At 45.1% G+C, this 15693-nt stretch overlaps 1 protein-coding gene across 2 annotated transcripts in view; it reads left to right on the top strand.

The window, feature by feature from the left end:
• Positions 1-15693, top strand: part of GFRA1 (GDNF family receptor alpha 1) — a 228668-nt gene that overhangs the window by 149361 nt on the left and 63614 nt on the right. For both annotated transcript variants that reach the window (XM_065920124.1, XM_065920125.1), the window contains exon 5: positions 6729-7065. In XM_065920124.1, coding sequence (XP_065776196.1) covers positions 6729-7065 — 337 coding nt within the window. The remainder of the gene's footprint in view (positions 1-6728; positions 7066-15693) is intronic.

Raw genomic sequence — 15693 nt, 5'->3', positions numbered from 1 at the left:
TTCATCTGTTCTTATTTCTGACTGCTATTCCATTATGTGGATAGACTACAGTTTGCTAGGCATTTTCTTACTGATGGATACATGACCTGTTTCTAGTCTTTGGTTATTATCAATAAAGTGCTGTCATATTCTTGTCCAGATATTTTTATGGACATATGTCCTCATTTTCTTGGATGAGTACCTAAAAGTGGAAATGCTGAGTTATAGGGTATGTGTATGTGTAATTTTATAAAAATCTGCACCCAATTTTCCCAAGTGAATGGATGATTTTACCTTCCTGTTGGAATGTATGAGATTCCAGGAGCTCCACATCTTTGTAAACGTTTGGAGTTGTCAGACTTAAATTTTAACCACCAACATAGTGGTTGTAATTTGCATTTCCCTGATAACTAATGATGTTTAAACTTTTTATGTGCTTACCGTTCATGCAACTTCTTTTATGAAGAAAAACCCATTCTTCAATTGGGTTGTTTTTATGTTGGGCTTCTTAGGTAGCTCAATGGTAAAGAATCCCCCTGCCAGTCGCCCCTGCAGGAGACATGGGCTGGATCCCTGTGTTGCAAAGATTCCTTGGAGAAGGAAACGTCAACCCACTCCAGTATTCTTTCCTGGGAAGTCCCATGGACAGAGGAGTCTGGCAGGCTACAGTCCATGGGGTTACAAAGAGTATGCATGCAAATATGTTTTAGATATTTGTCCTTTGTCAGATACATGTTTTGCAAATATTTTCCTCTAGTCTGTGATTTGTCTTGTTTTCTTCATTTCTTAAGAAATTAAGTGTCTTTTGATGAGCTCTTAACTTAGTGAAATCTAACTTACCAGTTTATTTAATGTTGTTGTTTTCTGTGCTCTTTTCTAAGAAATATTTGCCTGTAATTTTCTTCTTTTTTTCCCATTAGATTCTATTATTTGGGTAATACTGGCTTCATGTATCAATTTGGGAAGGGTTATGAGAATGTTTTGTGTGAATGAGAATTAGAAGCAAAAAGTCACTCATTTACCTGTAAGCTGGAAATCAGTTAGTGGCCTCTTGCCTATCTTAATGTGCCAGGTTGTGCATTCTGGAATCTGTCTGAAATAATGATAAGGAGATGGTGTTCTAGCAGTATTATTTATCAATGAAAACAGAATCACGTCAAAGTGAGGCTGAAGCATGCCAGGTGCTAAATGGAGTGAACTATGAGCGATTGGTTTGGACATAAAATGATTCATCCTATTCCCACTTCATGCAAAACTTTTCTTTGGATTTCACATATAAATGTGATCAGACAATATTTGTCTCTGTTGGACTTATTGTACTCAGCATAATGTTCTCCAAGTTCACCTGTGCTGTTGCAAATGGCAGTATTTCCTTCCTTTTATGGCTGGATAGGGTTCCATTGAAAATATACACCACAGTTTCGTTATCTGTTTGTTCCTTGATGAACACTTGACTATTGTAAAGGATGCTTTAATGAACATGAGTGCAGATATTTCTTTGACAAAGTGATTTTGTTTCCTTTGGATATATACCCAGGAGTGGAATTGCTGGATCATATGATAGCTTGCCGTCATGTGAGAATGTTAGCTCTATTTTTACTTTTTTGAGCAACCTTTATACTGTTTTCTATGTTTTCTGTAGTGACTGTACAGTTTACAGTCCCACCAACTGTGCACAAGGCTTCTCTTTTCTCCACCATCTCACCAGCACTTATTATCTCTTGTCTTTCTGACAAGTTCTCTTATCTCTTGATGACAGTTGTTCTAACAGGCCTGAGGTGATATCTCATTGCAGTTTGATTTTCATTTTCCTACCAGTCAGCATCTTTTCATGGACCTGTTGGCCTTTCATATATCTTCTTTGGAAGAATGTCTCTTCAGGTCCTTTGCCCATTTTTTAACTTGGGTTATTATTATTATTGTTGTTACTTTGGTGATTTGAATCATGTAAATTCTTTATATATTTTGGAAATTGACTCCATATCAGAACATGATTTGCAAGTATTTTCTCTTCTCCCATTCCTTAAGTCACCTTTTCATTCTGTTGATGGTTTTCTTTGCTGTGCAAAAGCTTTCTAGTTTAGTATAATTCATTTTGTTTATTTTTTGTTGTTATTGGTTGTGTCATACCCAAAAAATCACTGCCAAAACCCATGTCAAAGAGCTTTTTTCCAGGCCAGTTTTTAAAAACTGTATTATATGGAGAACTGCCAGAGAGAAGTAAATTTTCTGGACCTTGTGTGTTAAGTTTAATTATTTTCATTATAATTTTATTTGAAGTTTATAAACATAAAACCATCAGCTCTTATTCTTTGCTTTTATACAAACTGTAAAGACAACACATACAAATTATACAACTGTAAAGACAGTACACAAATTAAGTATTAACAAAACATTAAAAGCTATGAAATGTGAGTTGATAATATACATTTAATATGAGAAATGATATTGTCTGCTGAAACTAAATTAGTGCTCACAATTTGGATGTAATTCTCTGTTTCAACATGTATTGGTTTGAGTTTGACAGGCCTACATTACGGGTGCCATATGATGACTTAATTTTTCTGTCATTTTTCTCTATTTGAACTTACATGAACTGCTTGTTCCTATGTCCCTGGGTACATCATGTAAGTATTAAGTCAAGCTATGTGCCTATATTCCTTTCATTTTAGCCAGAGATCATAAAGTACCATTGAACACCAATGAAAGTAAAAATGTAGGTGGTGAAATTGCACACCAATATCCACCTGATGCGAAGAGAAAGACGCTGATGCTGGGAAGGATTGAGGTCAGGAGGAGAAGAGGGCGACAGAGGATGAAATGGTTAGATGGCATTGCTGATTCAATGGACGTTAGTTTGAGCAAACTCTGGGAGATAGTGAAGGACAGGGAAGCCTGGCGTCCCTGTAGTCCACGGGGTCACAGAGTGGGGCACGACTTAGCAGCTAGCTTTAAGGGCCTTATCCGGATGATCCAGAGTTTGGCCATATTCCTTTATTTTAGATCATCATTCCAAAATGCATAACTTAGAAATCTCCAGGACTTCCTTTGGTAGTCCAGTGGTTAAGAAACTGCCTGCCGATGCAGGGGACCTCGGGGGTTAGATCCCGGGTCTAGGAAGATTTCAGATGCCGTGGAGCAGCTAAGCCCCACAATTACTGAGCTCACGCATTCTAGAGCGCACGTGACTCAACTAGAGCATGTCCCCACTTGCTGCATCTAGAGAAAACCCAGGCGCAGCAGTGAAGACCCAGACAGCCTTAAATGAAAATAAATAAAAGAAATCTACAATTGTAGTCCTTCAGGGTTATCAATCAACGCTGCCAGTGGGCCCAACAGCACCACCTCTCAAAAGAGGAAAAAGCCTGAAGTGTCAACAGGGCCTAGTGGAGGCCCTGGGGATCTGTTAGGGCACGTGGTGAATATTTCACTCCTCGGGTCCTGAAGTGCCCGCGTGTGAAAACAGAGGCGCAGGAGCGAAGCCACTTTGGGAAGATGACGGCGTGGAGAGAAGGCTCCAGGTGTGCTTATTAAACCCGCAGGATGTGTGTGCAGCTGCTGGCTTCCTGCTCGGCTTCACCGAAGAAGGGCTGGAGGTCTCGTTTATTGCCTTGCGCGTTAAATTGTTGAATGCGCACATCATGGAGAGAGACATGAACCTGGGGCATCATAAAGTTCTGCTGGTAGTGCCCGGGTATATTTTTGTGGTTTCAGATATTTACACATAGTTCTTTCTTAAAGTGAGGCACACCATCAGTAGACCAAGGAAAATTTTTCATTCCCTGAAATGTTGGACTTACTGTGTCTGTTCTTGTCTTGTATAAAATCTTGCTTTACTGTAGCAGAACATTTAACATGAGATCCTGGTGGCTTATGTGGTAAAGGATGTGCCTGCGATGCAGGAGACTTGGGTTTGATCTGGGTTGGAAAGATCCCCTAGAGGAGGAAATGGCAACACACTCCAGTATTCTTGCCTGGAAAATCCCATGGCCAGAGGAGCCTGGTGGGCTACAGTCCATGGGGTCACAAAGAGTCAGACTTGACTGAGCAACTAACACTACATTCTTAACACATTTCTTTTTTTAATTTTATTGATTTACGGTGTTGATTTACACTGTTGCATCAGTTTCCTCTATACAGAGAAGTTACTCAACCATGCACATATATACATTCTTTCCCATTCTTCTCCATCATGGTTTGTCATAGGATACTAAATATAGTTCCCTGTGCTATATGGTAGGACCTTGTTGTGTATCTGTTCTGTGTGTGATAGTTTGCCTTTGCTCATCCCAAACTCCCATATCTTCTCTCCCCTAACACCACTCCCCCTTGGCAACCACAGGTCTGTTCTCTATATCTCTGAGTCTGTTATTGTTTCATAGATGTGTTCATTTGTATTGTATTTTAGATTCCCCATAGAAGTGATATCATATGGTATTTGTCTTTCTCTTTCTGACTTAGTTCACTTAGTATGATAATTTTTGGGTACCAGTGGGCAGAAGACCTAAATAGACCTTTATCGAAAAAAAAAAAGCAAAAAACACAGATGACCAATAGATGCATGAAAAGATGCCCATTATTAAGAGAAATGCAAGTCATAACTACAATGAGGTATCACCTCACATCAGACAGAATGGCCATCATTAAAAAGTCTACAAATAGCAAATGCTGGAGAGGATGTACAGAAAAGGGAACCCTCTTCCACTGTTGTTGGAAATGTAAATTGGTGCAGCCATTATGGATAACAGTATGTAAGTTCCTCAAAAAAACTAAAACTAGAGCTGCCGTATGCTTCAGCAGTCCCACTCCTGGGCATATACTCAGATAAAACTATCATTTGAAAAGATACATGCACCACTATGTTTACTGCAGCACTGTTTACATTAGTCAAGACATGGAAACAACCTAAGTGTACATGGACAGACCAATGGATAAAGAAAAAGTGGCTTATATGCACATTGGAATATTACTCAGCCATCAAAAAGAGTGCAATAATGCCACTTAGACTTTAAGTGCACAATACAGTATTGTTAACTGGAAGCGTGATGTTGTTTAGCAGATCTCTAGAACTTATTCATCTTGCATCACTGAAACTTTATACTTCTTGAATAACAACTCCTCATTTCCTCTCTTGCTGAAACAAGGGAGGAAATGGGGAGTAACTACCATTTGTACTATTGAGTAGCAGTAACTATCATTTGTACTGTTGAATAGCAGTAACTACCATTCAACTTTCTGCTTCTGTGAGTCTGAGAGTTTTAGATGCCTTGCAGATGCAGAGCCATAAAGGATACTGTCCTCCTGTGACTGGCTTATCTCACTTGGTATCGTGTCCTTAAGGCTCATCCACGTTGTTATATATGGCGTATTTCCTTCTTTCTTTAAGGCGGAAAGATATTCCACGTGCCCTTTATGTGGATCCTAAATGCACTGTCCTATCTTTCAGTCCCATCCAATCCAGTTGAACTCTCTTTCCTCTCGTGCTAATTCTCAAATGCCTTCATGGTCCCCGTCCACGGGGACCATAAAGAGAATGAAAGGGGGTTTCAGAACCCAAGAAGGGGCTGAGGCCTGAGCGGGAACTTCCCGGGGTTTGAATCCCACAGTTGTGTGGTGTCTGTCTGTTGCCTCCTAGCTGTCCCTGGAGGGTCATTGCTGCACCTAATTATCAATTTTCCATGGGTCATATTATATATAACTTGGCTTTCAGAGGTTTTTCCATCACTTCCCCCTCTCTTTGGTAAGACCTATAATGTGGGAAATGGGCTTCATTTCCCTTGTCCATTCATCTTTTAACTTTGCCCCTTAGACTTGGCCCTGCCAGCCCACCCAGCCACCCCAGTGGGCCCCACCTCCTCTGTGATCTCTCTCCAGCCTCACAGCAGACCTCCTGGCCGTGGACAGCCCTGGTTTCTCTGAAAGCCTGAGCGCAGAGGGCTTGGGCAGAAGGCAACATATGTTTTTTTGAGATTCCTAAGGCCTATGGTTTGTAAGCCCATTGAAATTCTATCCAAAATACTAACTGAATTTTTCTAATCTGCAACCTCAGTACTCATAGATCCCACATTTTCTATGTGGTAAGTTAAATGGTAATTGAGGTTTGCAAATTTTTATGTAATTTATTCTGGTTTCCTTCCAGTGGCCTGTGAGCTCAAACTTAAATACAGCTTCGATGTAGTTGCTTCTTCCTGTTTAGAGAGCTGGCATAATATTTTGTCTTCTGGGTTCAAATAACCATGCAATTACTCTGTAATCATATAGTAATTAGCATGTACTATGTGCATTTATTACATAATTATATTCCTGGAGGATCGCATGGCAATTATACTTACATTCAGCATATCATTTTATATACTATATAATAAACAAGTATATAATTTGCTGCTTTTTTCTTTTATCCTAATTTCAGTTTACCAGCCTGGAGCTGGAAACGTGTTCTCCTGTTGCCTTGTTTAGACCCAGGCAGGCAGGTGTCTGAGCTCCTTTGGCCTCACTCAATACCTCCTAATTATACCTCTGAGACAATACTAGGAGCTGGAGTGCCGCCGTGGGCTCCTGGCCTCTGTGCCCCTGATGCTTCCTCATTGTCACAAACTCATTAAGTTATTAGCTTCAAAACACAGAGCTGACGAGAGCTGCCAGGGCTGCCAGGTGGTGAGAGGCCAGATCGCAGTGAAAGCAGAGACCTGTGCGAGCCGCCCCGGCACCGAGCCCCGTGGTCACGGCCTGCCTCTCTCTCCTTTCTGCAGTGGAGCACATCTCGAAAGGGAACAACTGCCTGGACGCCGCCAAGGCCTGCAACCTGGACGACACCTGCAAGAAGTACAGGTCGGCCTACATCACCCCCTGCACCACCAGCATGTCCAACGACGTCTGCAACCGGCGCAAGTGCCACAAGGCCCTCCGGCAGTTCTTCGACAAGGTCCCGGCCAAGCACAGCTATGGGATGCTCTTCTGTTCCTGCCGGGACATCGCCTGCACGGAGCGGAGGCGGCAGACCATCGTGCCCGTGTGCTCCTACGAGGAGAGGGAGAAACCCAACTGCTTGAACTTGCAGGACTCCTGCAAGACCAATTACATCTGCAGGTAAGTGCGCCAGCAGCTGCGTGATGAATGAGGTGGCAGAGAGAACCTTTTTGTGGCTTCAGTGGCCCGCTTTCTGTTTTCTGAATTTCTGCCTGGGGTGGGAAAGGGGGATGGTTGGGATCAAAGCTGACCCCTGCCTCCAGTCCAAGGTTCTTCCGAAACTGGTCAGGCATCAGGCTCTTGCACTCAGGAAGGTTTCCATCTTTAATCTGAGAAGGAGGGAATGAAGGAATGAGGGAAATAGGACTATGCTCAGTAAGTTCAGAGAGTCACCTGAGGTCAGGTGAGCTTGAAGGCTTGTGCCCCCACTGCTAGAACTGAGAGCTGCCAGGGGTCAAAAAGGGTTAAGTAAGTGGGATGAGGGCTGGTGGAAATATAGGGGCTCTTTGCATCAAGATCACAAAGCTGGAAGAAAGCAGCAAGAGGGTGGAGCTGTGTCCAGCCCTGAAGAGGAGAACTTCCAGAAGGCCTAGGTCTGTTCTGGGCCATTTAATCATCGACCTTTCTGAGAATAGATGCTTTCCACGCTTCCGGATCTCAGCCCCGATCAGAGACCTGGCAGAGTCTGGGCTGTGTTGCTGAAAACAGGCACTTGCTTTTCCTTTTTGGCCATGTATTCGTTTATTTTAATGTTTCAGGGGCTCCAGGAATATATTCTATGTGTATTTTTTTTTTAAAGCAAAAAAGCTGTAGAGAGTTAAGTAGAAAGAAAGGAAAGGTTTCTTTTCTTTCTGTTCTCACTTGCTCCCACCCGTCACTGTCGACAATTTGATGTGTGTCCTTCCAGAACTTCTGGTTGAATTCATTGCTGATGGAAGCAAGTAGATGTTGATTAGCAGAGACTCGAGTCTTTGCAGCCTGAGGCGATGCTGGTGCTGCATTCAGAGCACAGGGTGGATGTCAGGTTAGAGATGCAGACGGGCATCATCGGACAGCACCTGTCTTCTGCCCCCGGGGCAGAGTCAGGAGTCTTCAAATACCGTCGCTGACAAAATCTCACGCGCTTGACAAATTTCACGGGCGGGCAAGTAGGTGAAGGTGTGACTATGTGCTTGTGTTCTTCTAAGTTTCCCCTTTCTCAGGAGCAGAAGACAGAGAAGAGTCTGATAGTTGGGAGGATTCTGGCGAGTGAACGTTCTGGGCCTTTTAAGTTTTCTGATAGAATGGAGTCCCATTCTTTCCTTAGACTAGCTCTGATAGTGACCAAAGGAAAATAAAAGTGCTCGTTATCTGTAGAACCCCCCTCATGCTGAAGACTTTCTGGAAGTAGTGTCTCCATTTTTTTTCCAAGATGGAAACTCTGTGAGGAAGAACTCAGATGACTGAGCTTGTTGTGGGAGAAGTCAGGTGTTCAGGCAGTGTGACTCTTCCTCACCAGTCACCCCTGTTTCATTGAGACCCTCCTAGCTGAGGGCTGTGATCAGGAATGGCTGTGCTCCAAGGGTCCTGAGGAAGAGGCAGGACCTCCTTGCAGCCATCACCTAGGGAAACCAATCATCCAGGGATTCTGAGAACTCTCTAGTGCGAAGTCACATCAGTCCTGTCCGACTCTTTGTGACCCCCATGGACTGTAGCCCGCCAGGCCCCTCTGTCCATGGGGATTCTGCAGGCAAGAATACTGGAGTGGGTTGCCAGGCCCTCCTTCAGGGGATCTTCCCCACCCGGGGATCGAACCCACATCTCTTATGTCCCCTGCATTGACAGGCGAGTTCTTTACCACTGAGTGCAATGAGGGTCCAGACCAAGGGAGAAGCCGCGGGAGCTTCGCCTGGAATTAGAATGCCAGGGAGCTGCAAATCTAAAGATTATCACCTGAAGACCCTGCACCTGAAACCCACGTTCCTGGGCCCTTTGAGCAGAAGGAACCCTTCTGCTAAGAGCAGGACTTTCCAGGGTTTTCCTTGGCTGGAAGCCAGCTACAGCCGTCCCTGTCTGCAGGAGATGTTACCTTTTCACTGATCATCCAGGAGGCCTGGAGATGGGAGACTGCTGTAAGGGGAGGGGATGGAGCAGAGAGTCAGCCCTCTGTCCCCTGGGCCACGGCTGGGAGGGGTGAGAGAGCATGATGATGGAGCCTTCCCTCTTCTATTGAGCTGTGCCTGAGAGGCCCAGAGGGGGTTCCTGACACCCCCGGTGCAGCCTGAAAGCCCATTCTGAGGGTTCGTTTGCATCACTTGGCCTGCTCTATAAAGAGAGAGACTCTTTGGAGGATTGGTGAGAACTAGTCAAATCAGATTGCTTCCCTGCTAAGTTGAGGTGAGAAACAGCAAGAAGTTTGGGAACTTCGGGAGTGTTCCAAGGAGGAGTCAGGAGGAGTCTGCAGGTAGGGGGATGGTTTGGGTGCTCTGTAGGGACCAGGTTGGCTCCAGGGACCTTGGGCATTGTGGCAGCCCCGGTGGCATAGAGTGACTTCAGCTGATGGAGCAACAAGGAACAGGGGACAGCTGGACAGCCCCCACCTTAGAACTGACCATGCCTGGTCACTCCCAAGGTCAGGCTGCGGTGACAGCAGCCACCAGGCAGCGGGCCGAAGTCGGACTGGACTGGAAGTGACAACCAGAAGCCGCTTCTGTGCATCTGCCGCGTTTCTGGCTCTGGGCTGTTTGGGAATCTAGATCCTAGACTGTCGGGGGCGCTACCAAGTGATACTGGCCTCAGTGTGATTGATGGGTTTTATACCCCGTCTTGAGTCCTCTCTAGGAAGGTGAATCAGTGACTTCCCCTGGTGTTACCTGTTGTTATTTAGATCAGATTTTCTTTCCCGAGCCGAGCCTAGACTTATATTACTCATGATTACCCCCTCCCTGTCGCATGTGGTAAATGTAATTTAAGCTGCTAGGTAGGCTGGCAGTGTTTTCTTTCATCAGGTTTTATTAATCTTGTCTTTAATTTTATGCCTTTTATTGCATCCCTGCTCGATCCATCTCAGTGAAGCCCTTGTAGTTACTGCTACCCACAGCAGCAGCTGGGGCTTTGGCGGAGGGGGATTCATGTTAAAGTAGCTACAGTGTTAAAGTAGCTCTGACCTAGATCCATCAGAGGAAGGGAGGTACCCCCAGTGGGATGGCGAAAGGCCCAATGTGAGTATCCCCAAAGGGAAGGGATGACAAGAGGGGAAATCGCTTCCTAAAAAGCATATTCTTTGAAAGCTCGCCTTTCCAATGCTCCGTTGCCTTCTCAGCATCAGCCATTATCAAAGAGCTGCTGAAGCTCATTAAAACTTCCCTGCACTTAATGTTTTCCAACTCGAAGCACACAGGTTTCCTTCCCCTGGGTCCAGCAGTGCCTCTGCACAAAACCTGCCTCTCCGGCCTTATGTCTTCAGAGGAGACGCAACTTCAGCGTTTCCTTTTGACTTTATTTTCCTTTTTTGCCTTCCCCTTTTAGAGAAGCCGACAGGTTTCTTTCCTCTTGGGGTGGTAAGGGAGAGGCGAGCACTTGACTGTTTAGTCCTCTAAGCTTGTCTGCAGAAAAACAAACTCAGAGATAGTAGCAGGAAGGGGGTGATGAAATGTAACAGCCTCCAGGTCTTACCTGAAGCACAGTGTCTCCCTCGCCAGTTTTCTCTGGTTGCCTTCCTTAGTGCCTGGAAGGATGTCAGGACTGGGTTTGATCCTAAAGGGAGCCGATTCCTTTATCTTTGATGCACCTGGTTATATGTACAAAATTTAAATTTGTGCTCTCCTCCGTCCCCCCAAGCTCTGACATACTAAGTAAGCTCAGCACTTGGACCCTGGCTCAGTCCAGTCGCTCAGTCATGTCCGACTCTTTGTGACCCCATGGACTAGAGCACGCCAGGCCTCCCTGTCCATCACTAACTCCCAGAATTTACTCAAACTCCTCTCCATTGAGTCGGTGATGCCATCCAACCATCTCATCCTCTGTCGTCCCCTTCTCCTCCCGCCTTCATTCTCTCCCAGCATCAGGGTCTTTTCAGATGAGTCAGTTCTTTGTATCAGGTGGCCAAAGTATTGGAGCTTTTGCTTCAGCCTCAGTCCTTCCAATGAATATCCAGGATTGATTTCCTTTAGGATAGGCTGGTTGAATCTCCGTGCAGTCTAAGGGACTCTAAAGAGTCTTCTCCAACACCACAGTTCAAAAGCATCAATTCTTCAGCGCTCAGCTTTCTTTATAGTCCATCTCGCACATCCATACATGACTATTGGAAAAGCCAAAGCTTTGACTAGACAGACCTTTGTTAATAAAGTAATGTCTCTGCTATTTAATATGCTGTCTAGGTAGGTCATAACTTTTCTTCCAAGGAGCAAGCGTCTTTTAATTTCATGGCTGCAGTCACCATCTGCAGTGATTTGGGAGCCCAGAAAAATAAAGTCAGCCACTGTTTCCACTTCTTTCCCCATCTATTTGCCATGAAGTGATGGGACCAGATGCCATGATCTTAGTTTTCTGAATGTTGAGCTTTAAGCCAACTTTTCCACCCTTCTCTTTCACTTTCATCAAGAGGCTCTTTAGTTCTCCTTCACTTTCTGCCATAACGGTGGTGTCATCTACATATCTGAAGTTATTGGGTGCTACAAACAAATATGTTCATAGCTTTTTAATTTTTCTAATTAATCACTCAGGCACCTTCGCTGTTCTTCATTACCAAAAGGACTAGCATCTTCCTCTTGAGCAAGCCCCCTCCTGTTTTCATCTACAAATTATAGACTTATGTGCCAGAACTTGTTCTGCTTCCAACACCAGGCAAAGAGGGAGCCGGAGCCTGCACCAGCCCTCCTGACCTGTGACTCTAGCAGCTGCCACATGGTGTCGCTGTTGTGAACAGCCTGGAGGGTGCTTGGTGGTTTGTGGCTGTGCCCTTCTTGGTCATTCTGCACCTGCAGCTCAGGCCAGAGAAGGCAGTGGCAACCCACTCCAGTACTCTTGCCTGGAAAATCCCATGGATGGAGGAGCCTCATAGGCTGCCGTCCATGGGGTCACTAAGAGTTGGACATGACTGAGCGACTTCACTTTCCCTTTTCACTTTCATGCACTGGAGAAGGAAATGGCAACCCACTCCAGTGTTCTTGTCTGGAGAATCCCAGGGACGGGGGAGCCTGGTGGGCTGCCATCTATGGGGTCACATAGGGTCGGACACGACTGAAGTGACTTAGTAGCAGCAGCAGCTCAGGTGCCACATCCTTGGGTGCAGACTAACAACTCTTAGTTCATACTCAGTTTGCAGCCACTATTTCCCAAAGTGTGATGTTTTGTCCTGGGGGCTGGGTCCTAGGGGATTCCCATCAAACCCAGCCCTGCAGCTTGAACACACAGTATCTCAGACTCTCCCTTGCCTGGCAGTGCATCCTAGGTGGGACTGAGTGTTGTAGTTAACATTTTCCTTCTGTTCTTGAAGTTTTATTGTGTTAAGAACGCTTAATATGAAATCTACTCTCTTTAACAGGTTTTTAAGTGCGCAATATGGAATTGTCTATAGGGAAAATATTGTACAGTAGGACTCTAGAACTTACTCCTCTTGTATAATTGAACTTTTGTTCCCACTGATCAGAAACTACCTGCTTCCCCTCCCCCTCGTTCCTGGCAGCAGGCAATTCTATTCTTTGCTTCTGTGAGTTTGATGATTTTAGATACCTCGTGTGAAGTGGAATGATGCAGTATTTGTCCTTCTGTGACTGTTTTATTTCACTTAATGTCCTTCAGGTTCATCCATATTGTTCCATATTGCTTTTTTAAGGCTTAAACAGTGCATGGTCAAGGGTATCGCATACCTTTTCAACAGATTCTGATAACATTGAATTTTAAAAGGAAAGGGATCAGGGAGGGCCTTCTGTCTCCAAGGCTTTCTTGGCCACACCTCCTCCAAGATTGACTTGCTTCTTTGCCAATGCGGGGGCTTTCTAGGTGGCGCTAGTGGTAAAGAATGTGTTGGCCAATGCAGGAGACATAAAAGACGCAGGTTCGATCCCTGCATTGGGAAGGTCCCCAGGAGGAGGGCATGGCGATCCACTTCAGTATTCTTGCCTGGAGAGCCCCATGGACAGAGGAGCCTGGTAGGGTCACAAAGAGTCATAGGATCACAAACAGCTGGACATGACTGAAGCGACTTGACATATACACACACTGCCAGTGCAGGAGACTGGTTTTCAATCCCTGGGTTGGAAAGATCTCCTGGAGAAGGAAATGGCAACCCACTCCAGTATTCTTGCCTGGGAAATTCTGTGGACCTGGCAGGCTATAGTCCATGGAGTTGCATAAGTGCCAGGTACAACTTAGCAACTAAACAGAAACAACTTGGTACCCAGTCTCTGCCTCCCCATAGTTTCTGTTTGACCAAGTGACCAAGTATATATGTTTTTACCTTTCCCCAGGAACTAAGGATCCTATAATTGTATCCTGGAGGCCTGGTTGTTTTGTTTTGCTCTGCTTTTTTAGCAGAACCATGGTCTCCTTTGGTACCGCTCCAGAGGAACAGCATGTGTAACTTTCAAAATTCTACCCTAGCCAACACCACATTTTCCACACTGAGGCTGACCCTGTTATACTTAGAGGAAATATGTTGTTGTTAATGTGTTAACTGGGACAACTGGGGAAACATGTCAAGACCATGCAGCAAATTTCTTCTCCAGTGACTTGCTTGGTCTGACAGTGCTAATATATCTTTAAAAGGGGAGGAATGTATTTCCTTTGCTTGGAATCAAAAATGTTTTGCATAGTAAACTGCAACTTTTAAAGAGCAAGGACATCCTCTGCTATTTGGGCTACCTTCCTGAGTTGAAAACTAGATTCGACATCACGCGATCTCCAGGCTTGTCTTGACATGTGGCAAGCACAGGAGAAAATGGCTCAGAGGATAATTAATGCCTAAAACTGGAAAGGGAGATTAATTTGGCACTTAATTTTATTTTACGCTGATAAATTCACAAATGGAAATCAGCAATTAGACAATGCAAACTTTTGAACCATGGAGAGAAAGGTTCAGGAATATGAGAAAACACAAGTAAAACATTTTCCAGTTCATTTGAGCAGTTTTCATTTCAAATGATTCCATGGGTGTCTTTAGCGATGCAGGGTGCTGGAATGGCTCATTTTTTAAGGTGCCCCACCTGCGCGAGCTGCCTGCCACCCAGTCTCCAGGCTGGAGCCCCCCCGGGACACCCATGGGGTCGGGGAAAGCTGTATGTGTACAGATTCATCAAGCAGAGAGCAGGGATGTCTCCTCCCAGCATCTGCTGAATGGTGGGGAGGAGCATACTTCCTGGTGGATCTTCCAGATCTCCACCCCAAGCCGGCGCATCCACTTGGCACCAGCTAATCTGGGTCTGAGCGTGCCATGTCCCTGTCTCACAGGGGTAACCTGAGCTGTGAATCAAGCAGAAACTCACTACAACTTTCTCTGTCTCGTCGCCTCCTATCTCTCTCCTTATCTCTCCTTTGGCAGAGGCGGGTGTGAAGCCATTTGTCTGTTCCTGCTGGAGCCTGTTGCTGAAAAATGCCTGTCCAGATTTACTCAGCTTTCTGGCTATCCCCAGCGAGGCCCTCCCTGCGCCTGCCCAGCTCAGGGGCTCCGCTTCCTTCTCCCCACCCCATATAAGAGGTGCTTATCTTGTCACCTAATGATCAAAGAGTGGGCTTCCCCCACTGAAACCTCTTGGAAAAATCCCGGTCACAGACTTTAGCCTTGTTGGGCTTGTATACCCATCCCTGGACCAGCCAGAGGGCCCATGTCCTCTGGCCCAGTGGAAGCCACCGTAGGCAGTGTCCACAGCAAGAGGAAGAGGAGAGTACTAGGCTCAGGGGAATGAAATGGGGTCCACAGTGCACGCTTCCATCCACATGGAAGTGGAAGGTTCATACAGCCAGGCACTCAGAGATGAAGGCATAGTCCTTCTAATGATCTCAGAGTCCAGCATGAACTGTTCCCTTGCCCTTACCTATCTGGCCTCTTCTCTGGCTCCCCTGGCTCTGCCTCATCTGTTTCAGATACTCTGGTCCCTTTGCTGGTCCTCAAATGCACTAGGCGTGGCCACCTCTAGCCTTTGCTCCAGCTGTTGTCTCTGCTGGCCCACTCTTTCCCCAGATGCTCTCAGACAAACTCCATCACCTCTAAGTCTCCTGAAATCTCATTTTAATGAGTTCACACTGGTCACCTTATTTAATATGTAAGTCCTTGCCCTCTCCCTTTAGCGTGTTCTCCTTTTTCTCAAGCACTTATCAGCTTCTAACATACTATATAATTTATTTATTTGTTTTACTGTTTGCCTATTTTTTCCACTATAATGTAACTTCCACAGTTAGGGTTCTCGAACTGTGATATATCCCAAATGCCTAAAACTGTGCCTGAACAGTATTCTATACTTAGTATTTGCTGAATGAATAAATGAATGAATCAATTTAAAACTTGAGGGAAGTTCAGAGAAGGGGGTTGGATATAGGGATAGATTTGAGGATCATCAATATAGAAGTCATTGAGGGTGTAAATATAATAGAATTTATCCCCCAGAGAAAGTGGGTGAGAAGAGAAATAGGCCAAAGACTGAACCTGTGGAACATCAGATTTATGGTTAAAAGTATCTGTAAAGGCCTTACAGAGGCAGGAAGTTGGAGAGTTGGAGAATCAACAAAAGACCTCAGCAGAGCTGAGGGAGATCAGATTCTTAGGAATAAAAG

The sequence above is a fragment of the Muntiacus reevesi genome, chromosome 2 (genome assembly GCF_963930625.1).
Source record: "Muntiacus reevesi chromosome 2, mMunRee1.1, whole genome shotgun sequence".
NCBI classification, from domain to species: Eukaryota; Metazoa; Chordata; class Mammalia; order Artiodactyla; family Cervidae; genus Muntiacus; species Muntiacus reevesi.
This window is presented reverse-complemented; position numbering and strand designations above follow the sequence as displayed.